Below are 12,619 nucleotides of genomic sequence, written 5' to 3'. Positions count from 1 at the left end.
TCCTTCTCAGCTCATTTCTTCTGCCCATTTTTAATTGGATTATTTGTTTGGGTGGGTGTTGAGTTTTATAACTTCTATATATATTTTATTTTTTATTTTTTAATTTAAATCCAAATTAGCTAACATATAGTGTAATAATGATTTCAGGAGTAGAATTTAGTGATTCATCACTTACATATAACACCCAGTGTTCATCCCCACCAAGTGCCCTCCTTAATGCCCATCACCCATTTAACCCATCCCCCGACCCCTCCAGGAACCCTCAGTTTGTTCTATTTAAGAGTCTCTTATGGTTTGTCTCCCTCTGTTTTTATCTTATCTTTGCTTCCCTTCCCCTATGTTCATCTGCTGTGTTTCTTAAATTCCACATATAATATACACACACCTCGCACCTTCCTTATCCATTTGTCTATTGATGGACACTTAGGTTGCTTTCATTTCTTGGCTGTTGTAAATAATGCTGCAATAAACATAGGGGTACATAGATCTCTTCCAGTTTATTTTCTTTGGGTAAATGTCCCTCAGTAATGGAATTATTGGATCATATGGTATTTCTGTTTTTAATGTTTTGAGGAACCTCCATACTGGTTCCACAGTGGCTGTACCAGTTTACATTCTCACCAACAGTGCATGAGGATTCCTTTTTGTCCATCTCCTCGTTGACACTCGTTTCTTGTTTCCCCGATTTTAGCCAATCTAACAGGTGTGGTGATAGTTCATTGTGGTTTTGATTTGCATTTCCCTGATGATGAGTGATGTTGAGCATCTTTTCATGTGTCTGTTGGCCATCTGGATGTCTTCTTTGGAAAAATGTGTATTCAGATCCTCTGCCCATTTTTTAAATCGGTCTATTTACATTTAGCCATTGATAGGTAAGGAATTCCTAATGTCATCTTATTGTTCTCTGGCTGCTTTGTAGTTCCTTTGTTAATCTCTTCCTCTCTTTTGTGAATTGGTGATACTTGTATATTCCCTTTTGTGTAGGTTTTGCTTTGTCATTACTATGAGGCTTACATATAAGGTCTTAGGTATCTAATAGTCTATTTCAAGCTGGTAACAACTTAAGTTTTATTCCATACAAATTCCCCCAAATTTTATGTTTTTGTCGTCACAATTTATCTCTGTTCCTATTGGGCACACATTACATTATGGGTATAGTTATTTCCTATATTTTCATTCTTTGTACTAGAGTTAAGTGATTAACATACCACCATATTACAATATTCTGATATTGACTATATACATACTTGAAAGTGTGACATATTTTCACATGTTCTCATGTTACTAATTAGTATCCTTTCATTTTTGTCTTGATGAACTACTTTCAGCATTTCTTGTAGGGCAGATCTTGTGGTGATAAGCTCCCTTAGCTTTTAATTGTCTGGGAGTGTCTTTATCTCTCTTTCCATTTTCTGAAGGACAACTTTTCTAGGTCAAGTATTCATGGTTGGCAGTTTTTTTCTTTCAGCACTTTATCATTTCATTTTTCTTGGCCTTCAAATTATCTGATGAGAAATCTGCTGATAGATAATATAAAATGATTATACCTGTAATACCCAAACTGCTCAATATAAACAGAGATAAACATTATGGATGTTCTCCTTTTTTTTAAGTTTATTTATTTTGAGAGAGAGTGCATGTGAGCAGGGGAGGGGCAGAGAGAGAGGGAGCGAGAGAATCCCAAGCAGGCTGTCTGTTGTGAGCACAAAGCCTCCTAATGGTGGGGCTCAATCCCATGACCCTGGGAGCATGGTCTGAGCTGAAATCAACAGCTGGATGCTTACCCAACTAAGCTACCCAGGTGCCCCAGTTTGTTCTCTATAGTTAGTCTGTTTCTTAGTTTGTCTCTCTTTCTTTTTTTTTTCTTTACTCCTTTGTTTCTTAAATTCCACATATGAGTGAAATCATATGAAATTTGTCTTTCTCTGCCTGATTTATTTTTCTTAGCATTGTATTCTCTAACTCCATCCATGTCATTGCAAAAGGTGAGATTTCATTCTTTTTTATGGCTGATCTTTTTTATGGCTAATATTCCATTGTGTGTGTGTGTGTGTGTGTGTGTGTGTGTGTGTGTATACACCATCTCTTCATTAGCCATTCATCAATTGATGGGTACTTGGGTTGATTCCATAATTTGGCTATAAACATAAGGGTGCATGTATCCCTTTGAATTAGTGTTTTTGTATTTTGGTGGTAAATACCCAATAGTGCTATTACAGGATCATCAGGTAGTTCTGTTTTTAACTTTTTGAAGAACTCCCATACTGTTGTCCACAGGGGCTGCACCAGTTTGCCTTCCCACCAACAGTGCAAGAGGGTTCCTTTTTCTCTACATCCTCAGGCGTTGTAAGTAGAGGGCCACCCCGGCAGGATAGTTGAAACCGAAGTGGGTGCAGACTGGGGTGTCCTGGCTGCCTCCACGCAGAAGGTACTCTGTTGGGGCAGCCGGAGCCGAAGCAGGCAAGGGCCCGGAGGTTTCAGGACTCTCCGTGAGGGGGAGAAGTTGAGGGAGGTGCCCTGGCAAGTTGTCTGGAGGTGAAGTGGTTCAGGCCTGGAGTGTTCCAGGACGTTTTGCGTCTTGGTGAGTCCGCCAGAGCTATAGTGACTGCTGATCAGGGGTGTCTGCTGTGTGCTCCACTGGCACCCCCTTGATGGGAGGGCTGGGGCTGCGGCTGGTGTGGAGGTAGGTCAGCTCTGGCAGCCCAACCCTGCTTCCATCTGTGCTATCAAGGTAGAAGGGGAACGTAAACCATGGCGCTCACCAGCCCCTCTGATCCAGAGTGAGTGGATCAGCCCCCCCGCGCCCCCTCTGTTTGGCAGGTTCCTAAGGCTAGATCTTTTATATTCTAGTTGCCCTTTTAAACCACAGCTTTTATTCTGTGCCCCGGAGCAGACAAATCTGTTCCCCCTCCCTTAGTATTTTCCCTCCCCACTGCAGAGGGGAGTCCCTTCATTACTGTGTCTCCCTCTCTCTTGCTGTGCAAAAGCTGTTTAGTCAGCCCACCATTCTTTAGAAGGAATTGCTCTGGAAATGTGTGTGTGTCTATGAAAGAGGGAGTTCCGGGTCTCCCTCTGTTGCCGTCTTAGGAACGCCTAAGGTATCTTACATCTTTTTTTTTTTTTCTTTTTTGTAGGAACTTAGATATTTTTGGCATTCGCTTATTTACGCATTCAATGAACATCTCCTGAGTGTCTACTACAGACCAGGCACTTTGCTAAGTGTTATTCTGATGGGGGGGAAAAAAAAAGACAACATGCCCGCTTTCAGTGGAGCTTACCTTCCAGTGTGTGTGTGTGTGTGTTGGGAGGAGGGGCGGGGAGGGCAGATAATATACAAGAAAAGTAAAACACGCACTGTATTATGTTGTGATAGAGGCTAGGAAAAACATGGAAAGAGATTTCAAAGCTGGGGGGTTGTACTGAAACTTTACGTCGGTCGCCCAGAGGAAAGCTCAGGGCAGATCCGTGAGGGAAAGGATTCAAGTCCGAGGAGCAGCAAGAACCAAAGACCTTGAGATGAGAACATGCATGGGGTGTCTGAGGCCCCCCCACCCAGGGAGACCATGTATATAAGCAGAGCACGGAAAGAGAAACTTGTGTCTTTGCTTCTCTCCGATAGCACCATATCGTACAGCTCATTACACACAGTATTTATTGAGTAATGAATTTGGATTTTTCCACTTCAGAGGGGAAAAACAGCAGTGAGGAGAAGGGGCAAAGCCACATGACTTCACAGCTAAGCGGGGCTAAGTGCACGGTGGGGAAGAAAGCGGTTGGGGTGGGAAGAATAGAATAGAGTGGGTTTTGAGATGGAGTGGTTGACCAAGCAGTTGGAAACACAAGTTTGCTGCTTCGTGGAGCTCAGGGAAAAGAGAGATTTGGGAGGCAATACCGTTGGAGGCATGAGACTGATGAGGTCCTCCGGGGAGGATGGCCTTGGACCAGGGTCATGGTGTGGGAATGTAGAAAGAGGGATGGATTCGTTCTGTATGCAGGACCTTGATGATGGAGGAGACGTGGATGGTAAGGAAACACAGGAGTTGAGCCTGATTCTAGGGTTCTGTTGACCGGGGTGGTGCCACTGATAAGACTGGGAGGGCTCAGATGGAGCAAGGTCATGTGTGGGATGAAAGCGGACATCAGATAGAAAATACTGAGTAATTGCCAAATTGAAAAGAGGATCCGTATTTACATCTCAGAAGCTGAAGGTCTCAGAGTCACGTCAGCTAGTGAGCAGCCAAGATGACCTCCTCTAGGAGGCGACACTCAGCGCAGCAGTAAAGCTCCAGCGTCGCCAGCAGGTGGCGCGCTCCGTGGGGCCATCTGATGAGCTTCTGAAGGCCGATCTGCTCAGATTACCTTGCTACCGCCCCGTTCAGCCTGAGCCCTGGCAGCGTTTTTGATGCTAACCACTGCTGCTTTTCATTTGGATCAGCCTGTCCCTTGCTAAGCAGGCCGTTCCTAAATGTTACAGGGCTCGTCGAAGGGGTGCCTGTTCCCATGTGTCCTCTTTCTGGCATCAGTGCGCGTCATGCTTTGATGCTGGTGCTGTCACCGGTAAGTAATGAGTCACAGGGAACAAGTGCCGCTGGCTGCTCACCAAGGTTGGGTATTAACTGGTAAGAAGAGGATGAGATAAAATTTGGGACAGAAGGAACGGGTGTGCCATCGTTAATGTGCTGTGCTTGCTTTTAGACCTATCAGGTGGCAGTTTCACTAAGTCCAAACAATCAAAACTGGAAGAAGGCAATGCTCGGGAATCCCCCTCCTCGGTGACGGAAGAAACGGGCTTAGCAGGTGACATTACGTGCCCGGCCAGCCATTCAAGCAAGAATGGGACAGATTTGTGAGCACTGAATGCTCCTGCACGCACTCCAAGGGGGTTACGGTTTGAAGATCACAGTGGCTTTTTGCCTTTCAAAGACAAGCGTTTTGTCCTTTCAAAGCATTTTGAAGCATTTTGTCCTTTCAAAGACAAGTAAATTGTTGCACAAATTAGAGATCAAAGCAAGTACTTCTAGCATGTTCTAGTCCTTCTAGCAGGTTGATGTCTGCCTCTTTACTCTTCTTGATGGCAATTTTCAGGGCCTAAAGCTCCTAAAATTATGGTCTCTGCTTTAGTTGGTAGCTATTAGCTCAGTTTTTGTGTTAGAGATATCCACTCTACCCCAGTGAAGGATGGCCTTCTGCGTAAGTGAGGCCACCATATTTCAAAACGAAAGGCTCCAAGAGAGCAAACTGGGAAGCTCAGAGATACTAGAGTTTGGTGGTTAAGTGCCTCTGGTCTTCCCAATTTGCTCTCTTGGAGCCTTTTGTTTTGGGTTCCAATCCTGGCACTGTTGGTGTGAGCTTGCACAAGTTACTGGATCAATATGGAGAACAAGCTTGCACAAGTTACTGGATCCCTCTGTTCAATATGGGGAACAACGGAGCCCATTTGACATGGCTTTTGTGAGGCTGAAATGAGCTACAACCTGCCAGTCCCTTAATAGTGCCAGAGCCCTTGCAAGCCCTCCTAAAACTTGGGGCGCCCAGAAGCCATCATGCCAGTGTTGCCCCCATAGAAATGTCCCACCCATCACATCCTCTTTAAAACCTCTTACAACACCTCTCTCTGCCTGCTGCTTAGGCAGAGTTGCTCTGATTTAAAATTCCGGGAGAGTTTGGAGGAGGTGAGCACTTGAGTGAGGTTCGGTGGGAAGCGGCATGAAGTGCTCACGACGAGGACTCTCGGATCAAGCTGGCTGAGTCGGCCAGAGTCGGCCAGGCTGCAGTCACAGCCAGGCCCCCATGGGACTTCAGTGGCTCGTATCTGTGCTTCTTAGCTGCCCGTCCACCTCTGAGCAGCTGATAGACTGAGCACATCTACCTCGAGCACTGTGTTCATTTTACCCGATGTTCTCTCTTTATTGTTCAGAAGGCATTTCCACTCCGTCCCCAGCAGTTGCGCCGGAGAACTCAGACGGTTCTGCTATTATCGCGACCCTCGAAACCTTCACTAGAGACCTGAGAAGAAAAACTGAGGTAATTTTCCACTAAAAATGAAAAGCTAGCTTGTTACGAGTTTAACAAGTTCCTATTATCCATCAGTGCTGTTGATCTCCTTGACGAGGATATCATGTGAACCCAGAGTGAGGGTTCTCCGCACTCTTTTGGGGAGGTACGTTTGCCTTAGCCATGGTCACTGATTTCAGTGCCTTTGTGAATTATGGCTTGTATTTATGAGACTGCTATTACCTGTGCATTTGCTACGGTGAGACCAGATGCACCTCTATGGAAATCAGACTCATGGTTTGGTTTCATTGGTAGTGTTCTCAGACAACTGAACTACCAGAAGCAATGATTCGGTCATAATGATAGACGGGAGGAGAGGGGAGCAGGGGACCATCTGGCTGCGAGAGGCGTCTGGGATAAGGGCGGAGGTGGGCTTTGGGTAGATGGTCAGCTGAGTGGTGGCGTATCTTTGAGCGATGCGCATGTAGGCCATCCCATAATCTTGTCTGCAGGATGAACTCTGGAAGAATTTCAGTTCCCTCCTTTGATGTCCTATTGTTCCTAAATCCCTAAAGAGTTATTTCTTTGCACATTTGGGACGAATCTCTTACCCTGACATACATTCATTTAACTAACATGGGAAGCCTCCACAGTCTTATATTTTCTTCGATACCAATGTAAGCTCACTTATAATGGCAATTTGTTCATAATATTCAATATACGTTGTGACAGGGAGACTGTAGGTTTTCCTATTTTAGCTTATTGTTCTTTATTGGCACTGAACCTGAGGTAATGCATAGACCACGTGTAGCACGGTGTCTCATCACAGTCGTTTAGCAGTAACGTTTGCTATGCAACGTCTTTTCCACACAACACCTGAACTGAATTTATGTAGTTATGGTTAACTCAAATGTGATCATTTTGCTGTTGTTGTTATGGTTTAGCTTAGGTACAAAGGGAGTCCGCTTGATTCAAAAAATGCAAAGCAAGCACCAGATTGCTTAATCCAACTTTTAAACCAGATACACCAATGCAGGTAAGTGTTGGGCTTCAGAACAAGTTTGTGAAAGTGGGATCGCTCACAAGCTTTTGTGTCATGACCACTGTGCTGGGGTCATGAGGAGCCGAAGCTTGAGTGGATGTGTGAGGTTTGCTCCCTCACCTAACCTTCCTAGGTTTCTCCTTCCTCCTTCATAACATGACAGGTTAAAGCCTTCTTGAAGCCTCTTCATGGTCTCCCATTGTATGATCCTAAAACACTCTTTTCAAAAAATTTATAATCCGGTTGTGAAGACAGAGCAAAAGCACGGACATCTATGTAAAAATGCTGGATAACTGCTATGTGTTAAATACACGCAGTGGAATATTATTCAGCCTTAAGGGATGAAATTCTGACATGCGCTACAATATGGATGAACCTCGAGGACATTATGCTCAGTGAAATAAGCCAGATCCAAAAGGACCAGTCTTGCACAATTTCACTTGTAGGAGGTACCTAAAAGAGGCAAATTCATAGAGAAGGAAAGCAGAGTAGAGATTACCAGAGGGTGAGGGAGTGGGGAACGAATTCTTGTTTAATCAGAACGGAGTTTCTGTTGGGATGAGGGAAAAGTTCTAGAGACGGATGGTGGTGACAGTTGCACAACGTTGTGAATGCACTTACTGCCACTGAATTAGAAATGGTTAAAAGGGTAAATTTTATGTTATATATATGGCCACAATAAAAAGTGCTGTGCACTCATGCATACACACACACACACACACACACACACACGCACACGTGTACAAACATATCTTGATGACCATGGAGCAAGAACAACAAAGGCATAAGATTTCAGAGAGATGTGAAGGTAAGGAAAGGTGAGTAGAGATGGGATTCTGTAGCGATTAGAGTTAATCCAGAGCCATTACAATGGAAGTGCTTCTGTAGTGAGGTTTTGGAAACAAAGGTTTGAATGGTATAAGGAAGCTATGTATAGAGATCGTTCCTTGTTGAAGAGAATGACCTGTGAATGAAGGAGAGGAAGAAAACAATGGTGGGTTGGTTTGCTTAACTGAAGGAGGATGTTTCTTAGGGCAGAAAATGTAATGTGAGTAGAAATTTATGATGTTTTTCAAACTTGCTTACATGCAATGTCATTTGGTTTTCAAGACGAGCCCATGAAGGACTTTGGACTTCTAGAACTCCCATTATCTTTTAGGGGTTATATATGCATGCATTTTTCATTCGGCAAATGCACGCTGAGTGGCACCAGGTGCCAGGTCCCGTGCTAAGTGCAGGAGAGCAGTGACGACAAGCTTTGGGAGCTTCTTGCCTTCATAGAACTTCCAGCCTAATGGAGAAGACAGACCATAAACAAGGGAAAAAAGCAGTTTTTGGGGTCGTTAGAAGAGCAACTGTTGGAAACTTTAGAACTAACATGTAGGGGAGAAATGAGTCTATTAGCCAATTTCAGCCTTCAGGACCAGTTTAAGGCAAGAGAAAGGGGAGAAAATGGAAGATAAGAAGCGATGGGGAGCCATGAGTGGTGGTCTAGTAGCTTCCAGGACAGCTCTGGCCTCCATGTCCTTTTCCCTGGAGTTATCTCTTCTTTGCTCTGTAATACTAGCTTTCTCCAGTCTTCTGTTGAAAGGCTAAATCAAAGTTTGCAGAACTAAGGGATGAAGACGGTCAGTGAGGGAAGAGGAGACGGGTGTTCTTTTTTTTTTTTTTTTAAAGTTTATTTATTTTCAGAGCAGGGGTGGGAGAGTGGGGTGGGGGGAGGGGACAGAGAGAGTGTGCACAAGTCGGGGAGAGACAGAGCATCCCAAGCAGCCTCCGCTCTGTCAGCCTGGAGCCTGACGTGGGGCTCGAACTCACAAATAGTGAGATCATGACCTGAGCCGAAATCGAGAGTTGGACGCTCAACCTACTGAGCCACCTGGGTGCCCTGAGTTTTGTGTCCTTAAAACAAACGTCTGGAGAAGAATAAGAAGTATCCTTGCAATAAGAGGATTGTCTTTTGTCCTATTCAAGCAGTCCCAATGAAATCTGGTGCTTTTTACTTTTATCAGACTGAATAAACTAGAGAAGTTTCACAGTTTTGTCCTTCAAGAGCTGAGCAATCTTGAGAAGGATATCCAGGCTCTGAAACACCTTGAGGAGGATGCCCTGGTAAGTCCTTTTCTTGAATATCCTCTGTGACTTACGAGGATCTGTTCCAGAGTAGAATAACTGCCAAATACTTAAAACTTTTGTTCAATTCTAGGAATTTTGGGGGAAACAGTCTGATGCCCTGAAATCATTCTGTGATCTGCAAGTGCTGAGGTATTTTTTTTCAAAGTATTCCTTCTAGAAGTATCTTAGTTGAAGAATGAGGGTAGTGAGCTGGCTGTAGGATGGGTGATCGACGTGGGTGAAACTGCACAGAAGCAGCTGTGTTCCTGCATCCTTTCAAACCAACTACTTTTGTGGCACTCGCTGAGCAGAGAGTGTGGCTTAGGGCATTCTAGAAATGTCAATTTTGAAAAGCATAAGCAGGATCATACAAATGTCAGTGTTTTTGATCCAGTTTGTTTTCTTTTAAGCAATAATTTTAAAAAATTGAGTCCATGCTGAGAAAAACACTTAGATATATAGTGAATTGTGGTATGGTATTATTCTCTCTATATTCTCTCTATATATATTCTTTGGGCAGTATGGAGATTTTATATGGTAATATATTCTCTCTATATATATTCTTTGGGCAGTATGGAGATTTTAACAGTATTTGTTCTTGGGGTCCCTGGGTGGCTTAGTCGGTTAAGCATTTGACTTCAGCTCAGGTCATGACCGCAGGGCTCATGAGTTCGAGCCCCACGTCGGGCTCTGTACTGACAGCTCAGAGCCCGGAGCCTGCTTCAGATTCTGTGTCTCCTTCTCTCTCTAGCCCCTCCCCCACTCACACTCTGTCTCTGCCTGCTCTCTCTCAAAAATAAACATCAAAAAAATTTTAAAAACCAGTATTTGTTCTTCCAATCCATGAACATCGAATATCTCTTTGTGTCTCTTCAATTTCTTTCATCAATATTTTCTAGTTTTCAGAGGACAGATCTGTCACCTCTTTGGTTAAGCTTATTCCTAGGTACTTTATTATTTTAGGTGCAATTGTAAATGAGATTATTTTCTTAACTTCTCTTTCTGCTGCTTCATTATTGGCGTATAGAAATGCAACAGGTTTCTGAACATTGATTTCGTATCCTGCAACTTTACTGAATACGTTTACCTAATAGTTTTTTGGTGGAGTCTTTAGGGTTTTCTGTATATAGTATCATGTCATCTGCAAACAGTAAGAGTTTAACTTCTTCTTTACCAATTTGGATGCCTTTTATTACTTTCTCTTGTCTGATTGCTGTGGCTAGGACATCCAGTACTATGTTAAATAACAGTGGTAAGAGTGGACATCCTTGTCTTGTTCCTGAGTTTTGTATAAACCTTGTTCCGAGGTTTTGTATAAACCTACTTTATTGAGGGGCTTTATCGTGAATGGATGTTGTACTTTGTCAAATGCTTTTTCTGCATCTATTGAATGATCATATGGTTCTTATCCTTTCTCTTATTGATGTGATGTATCACATTGACTGGTTTGCAAATATTGAACCATCTGTGTATCCCAGGAATAAATCTCATTCAGTCATGAGGAATGCTTTTTTTTTTTTAACGTATTGCTGGATTATGTTTGCTAATTTTGTTGAGGATTTTTGCATCTGTGCTCATCAGAGATATTAGCCTGTAGTTTTCATTTTTTTGTGGGTCTTTATCTGGTTTTGAACTGGGGGGATGCACAAGTATATGGTCAATTAATCTTTGACAAAGCAGGAAAGAATATACAAGGGGAAAAAGACATTCTATTCAACACTTACATGCAAAATAATGAAGCTGGACCATTTTCTTACACCATACACAAAAACAAACAGAAAATGGAGTAAGGACCTAAATATGAGATCTGAAACCATAAAAATCCTAAGAGAAAGCACAAGCAGTAATTTCTGACATTGCCCATAACAACATCTGTAGATATGTCTCCTGAAACAAGGGAAACAAAAGCAGAAATAAACTATTGGGACTACAGCAAAATTAAAAGCTTCTGCACAGTGAAGGTAACAGCCAATAAAACTAAAAGACAACCTACTGAATAGTGGAAGATATTTGAAAATGACATATCTGATAAAGGGTTAGTATACAAAAAATATAAAGAATGTATACAGCTCAACACCCCAAACCGAAGAATCCAGTTTAAAAATGTGCAGAAGACATGAACATTCTTCCAAAGAAAACATCCAGATGGCCAACAGACACACGAAAAGATGCTCAACATCACTCATCATGGCTGTGCAAATCAAAACTACAATGAGATATCACCTCATACCTGTCAGAATGACTAAAATAACACAACAAAAATTGATGAGACTGTGGAGAAATAAGAACCCTCGTGCACTTTTGGTGGGAATGCAAACTGGTGCAGCTACTGTGGAAGACAGTAAGAAGGTTTGTCCAAAAATTAAAAATAAAACTACCCCATGGTCCACTAGTTGGATTACTGGGTATTTACCCCAAAAATAAAAACACAAATTCAAAGGTATACACACACCCCTACGTGTATTGTGACATTATTTATAATAGCTACTTTATGGAAGCGACCTTAATAAAAAAAATGAAATCTTGCCATTTACAATAACATGGATAGATCTAGAGTATACTGCTAAGCAAAATATAAGGCAGAGAAAAACAAATACCATATGATTTCACTCATATGTGGGATTTGAGAAACAGAACAAACAAAGGGAAAAAATAAGAGACAAACCAAAAAACAAACATAGAACAAACAGATGGTTATGGGAGGGGGGCGTGGGTGGGGGGAATGGGCAGAATAGGTGAAGGGGATTAAGAACACACTTGATGAGTGCTGAGTAATATATGAAATTGTTGAATCACTACATTTTACACCTGAAATGAATATAGCACTGTGTGTGAAAAGAGCCCCAACAAACATAAGTCCAGGACCATATGGATTTACAGGTGAGTTCCAACAACATTAAAAAAAAAATTAATACCATTCTTAAATTATTCCAGAAAATAGAAGAGAAAGAAAAGCTTCCAAATACATTCTACAAGGCCAGCATTATAGTGATACCAAAATTAGGCAAAGATATTACAAAAACAAGAAAACTACAGGCCAATATTCCTGATCAACATAGATGCGAAAATCCTCAGGAAAATATTAGTTAACTGCATTCAACCATACATTAAAAGGATCATTCTCCAAGATCAAGTGGGATTTATTCTAGGGACTCAAGGATGATTCCATATCACAAATTAATCCACATGATACGCTGTATTAATAAAATGAAAGATAACAATCATATCATCTCAATAGATACAGTACAAGCATTTGACAAAGTTCTAATTCTGTTACTGATAAAAACTTCCAATGAGGTGGGTTTAGAGGAACCTACTTCAACGTAATAAAGGCCGTATATGTCAAACCCACATCTAACATCATGCTCAATGGTAAAAAATGGAAAACTTTTTCTCTAAGATCAGGAAAAAGATAAGGTTGTCCCCACTCACCACTTTTATTCAGCATAGTAATGAAAGTCTTACACA

General features: G+C 42.2%; 1 protein-coding gene across 1 annotated transcript in view; it reads left to right on the top strand.

Annotated features, from left to right (window-relative positions):
- SYCP2L (synaptonemal complex protein 2 like) overlaps positions 1-12,619 on the top strand; it is a 114,411-nt gene that overhangs the window by 91,245 nt on the left and 10,547 nt on the right. The window contains exons 27-30 of the mRNA XM_058736128.1: positions 4,696-4,797; positions 5,918-6,024; positions 6,939-7,030; positions 9,049-9,148. Of these exons, the coding sequence (XP_058592111.1) occupies positions 4,696-4,797; positions 5,918-6,024; positions 6,939-7,030; positions 9,049-9,148 (401 nt within the window). The remainder of the gene's footprint in view (positions 1-4,695; positions 4,798-5,917; positions 6,025-6,938; positions 7,031-9,048; positions 9,149-12,619) is intronic.

This window comes from Neofelis nebulosa, chromosome 6, assembly GCF_028018385.1.
Source record: "Neofelis nebulosa isolate mNeoNeb1 chromosome 6, mNeoNeb1.pri, whole genome shotgun sequence".
NCBI classification, from domain to species: domain Eukaryota; kingdom Metazoa; phylum Chordata; class Mammalia; order Carnivora; family Felidae; genus Neofelis; species Neofelis nebulosa.
Note: the sequence above shows the minus strand (reverse complement) of the source record. Positions and strands in the feature narration are given on the sequence as shown.